Source organism: Vitis riparia, chromosome 9 (genome assembly GCF_004353265.1).
Source record: "Vitis riparia cultivar Riparia Gloire de Montpellier isolate 1030 chromosome 9, EGFV_Vit.rip_1.0, whole genome shotgun sequence".
Taxonomy (NCBI): Eukaryota; Viridiplantae; Streptophyta; class Magnoliopsida; order Vitales; family Vitaceae; genus Vitis; species Vitis riparia.
Window position 1 is genome coordinate 10,459,597 of NC_048439.1, and position 3,145 is coordinate 10,462,741.

At 35.8% G+C, this 3,145-nt stretch overlaps 1 protein-coding gene across 1 annotated transcript; it reads right to left on the minus strand.

Moving 5' to 3' along the window:
• Positions 1 to 994: 994 nt before the first annotated feature.
• Positions 995 to 2,809, minus strand: LOC117921794. The gene is made up of 2 exons (XM_034839753.1): positions 2,454 to 2,809; positions 995 to 1,115 (listed from the first exon to the last, which is right to left on the minus strand). Exons 1-2 carry the CDS (start codon positions 2,807 to 2,809, stop codon positions 995 to 997), a joined length of 477 nt encoding a protein of 158 aa, XP_034695644.1.
• Between the last annotated feature and the right edge of the window lie 336 nt (positions 2,810 to 3,145).

Here is a 3,145-nt window from a genome sequence, read left to right on the forward strand (position 1 = left end):
ATATGCATTGATCAACGGTGTTCTCCTTAAAACCAAATGAAGTAATCACCTAATCAAAATTTCGGTACCATTGTCATGATGCTTGCTTTAAAGCATATATGGACCTTTTTGAGCGAAACCTTTTTTTACTAGGCGTGCCTTATACCTAACAATGTTGCCTTTTGAATCCCGCTTGGTCTCAAAAATCCATTTGCAACCAATCGGTTTTATATCTTCAAGCAACTCTACTAGGTCCCAAACACCATTGTCTTTCATTGATTTCATCTCATCCTTCATGGCTTCTATCAGGTTTTCTGAGTCAGAACTTTTTTTGACTTGACTAATTGAAATTGGATCATCTTCCAGACCCATGTCAACTCATGTTCCGCGAGATTTACAACATAATCATCTGAAATTGTATTTCTCCTTTCTCTAGTGGATCTCCTCAATGGCATTTGTACTTGAGGTTCTCGAGGTTGTTGAGTTACCTCTTCATGAACTTGAATTGGTTCCACAACTTGAGTAAAAGGAATTTCAGGTGTGTCTACAATCTCTGTTATTGGTTGTACATTCTAGATAGTGTCATCAAATATAATATGACTATGTCCAGTCGCAATGACAGGAATACTAACAGATTCCTCTTCAAAGACCACATTTCTTAATGGCTCTCTCCCACTTAACTCCACATCCTCAAGAAGGACTTAGTTGAGGGATCATAAAACTTGAAACCTCTTGACCTTTCAGAATACCCTACAAAGTAGCAACTCACAGTTTTGGAGTCTAATTTCTTCTCATTTGGCTTGTAAGACATAGCTTCAGCTGGACAACCATAGACATGCAAATGCCTAATACTAGGTTTCTTGCTAGTCCATAACTCATATGGGGTTTTGGCTACTGCTTTGCTTGGAACCCTATTCAAAATGTAAACTGCAGTTTTGAAAGCTTTGTCCCAAAGTGATTCTGGCAAGGTGGAATGACTGATCATACTTCTTACCATATCCTTAAGAGTACGGTTTCACCTCTCTGCTACACCATTTTGGCTTAGAGTCCCCAACATGGTGTACTGAGGGATGGTACCACACTCCATCAAATATTTGGTGAATGGCCTTAGATGTTGTTCACCAGATCCGTCATATCTGCCATAATATTCACCTCCACGATCAGATCTAACGACCTTTATTTTCTTACTTAGTTGGTTCTCAACTTCAACTTTAAAATTCTTGAACACATCCAATGACTGAGACTTCTCATGAATCAAATAAAGATAGCCATAGCATGAGTAATTGTCAATGAAAGTGATAAAATATTGTTGTCCATTCCAAGAAAGGGTAGGAAATGGACCACAAATGTTAGTATGTATCAATTCTAAGACATCACCATATCTATTGACATCTTTTTTCTTCACTTTTGTTTGCTTACCCTTAATACACTCTATACAGACTTGAAAGTCTGACAAATCAAGTGGATCAAGAATTTCTTCTGACACAAGCCTTTGAATACGTTGATTTGAAATATGACCTAAACACCTGTGCCATAACATTGATGAATTCTCATTTGTTAACTTTTGCTTAATGCCATAATTACTTGAATGTAAGATTTCATTACCATTAGAGGTTTTTATGTTCAATTTGTATAATTTATTTGTTAGACTACCGGTACCAATAACACTTGAATTTAGATAAAGACTAACCATTCCATTTCCAAATGAACAAAAATATCCATATTTGTCTAAACATGAAACAAAAGTTAAATTTCGTTTAAACGACGGTACCACAAAAGCCTCCTTTAAATCCAAAGTACAACCAGAATCTAACTGTAATCTAAATAGACCAATAGCCTTCACTACAGCCTTGTTGCCATTTCCCACATAGATGTATCTTTCACCATCAGTTGGTATTCGACTCCTTAGGCAACCCTGCATCGTGACACTTATGTGAGTAGTTGAACCCATATCTATCCACCGAGTGTCAAGAGACACTATAACTAAATTAATTTCTAAACAAACAAAGTTAAGAAGTGTATCTTTATTTTCACGCCAAGCGGCATATTTGGTACATGTCTTCTTCATATGACCAGCCTTCTTGCAAAAGAAACAAGTGATCTTCTTATCTTGTTTCTTCTACACCTTTTGCTTATATGTCCTAGAAAATGCAGTTTATTTTCCTTTATTATCCCTCTTCCTTTTTTTGCTGGTACCATATCCCTAAGATGTGGAAGCCAAGTGAGTACTTTCCATCTTCTCTTGTTTCAATCTCTCTTCCTCTTGTACACAATGAGCAATAAGCTCATTTAGATTCCATTTTTCCTTTTGTGTATTGTAACTCATCTTGAATGGACTAAATTATGTAGGTAGAGAGATCAAGACCAAGTGCACGAGTATGTCTTCTGATAACTCTAAATTTAGTGCCTTGAGTCTAGTCACAAGATTGGACATTTCCATTATGTACTCTCTTTTATTCTCTTTCCCTTTGTACCGCATGGAGACAAGCTTACTAAGAATAGTGCTCGTCTCAACCTTTTCATTTGCAGTGAATCGGTTTGCTATCTGGTCCAAGAATGTCTTGGCTCCGGTCTCCTCGGGTATTGCACCCCTTATAGCTTCTGGAATTGAGTGCTTCATTATCATTAGACTCATGCGATTGGATTGCTCCCATTTTTCCATAGCAGTGCTTGCACCAGTAAGGTCTGTAAGGCAATCCTCTCTTAATGCATAGTCCAAATCCATGAACCCGAGCACAATTATAAAGTGGTCCTTCCATTTCTTGAAGTTTGTGCCATTAAGCACAAGAATGTTATTAACATTAGCAGATATAGAAGATGTTGAATCCATAACAATAAAGCTCACAATCAGTCACAAAAAAAATCATACATATATGAATAAATAAATAAATAATTCAACACACATACACACACACACACACACACACACACACACACACATATATATATATATGGGTCTATTACAAGATACCTAACACAAACATTAATATTCAGTATTTGGACAAAAATATCAACTTGTAATTGGTATTCTTTTACAAAATTAGTTCATAAATATTGACAATAAAACAAAAGCAATATGCCTATCTTTGGACTAACATACAACATGCAAAGTAAACTTTATATGCCACACATTTATGACTACTTTATTTATTATTATATTAAAATA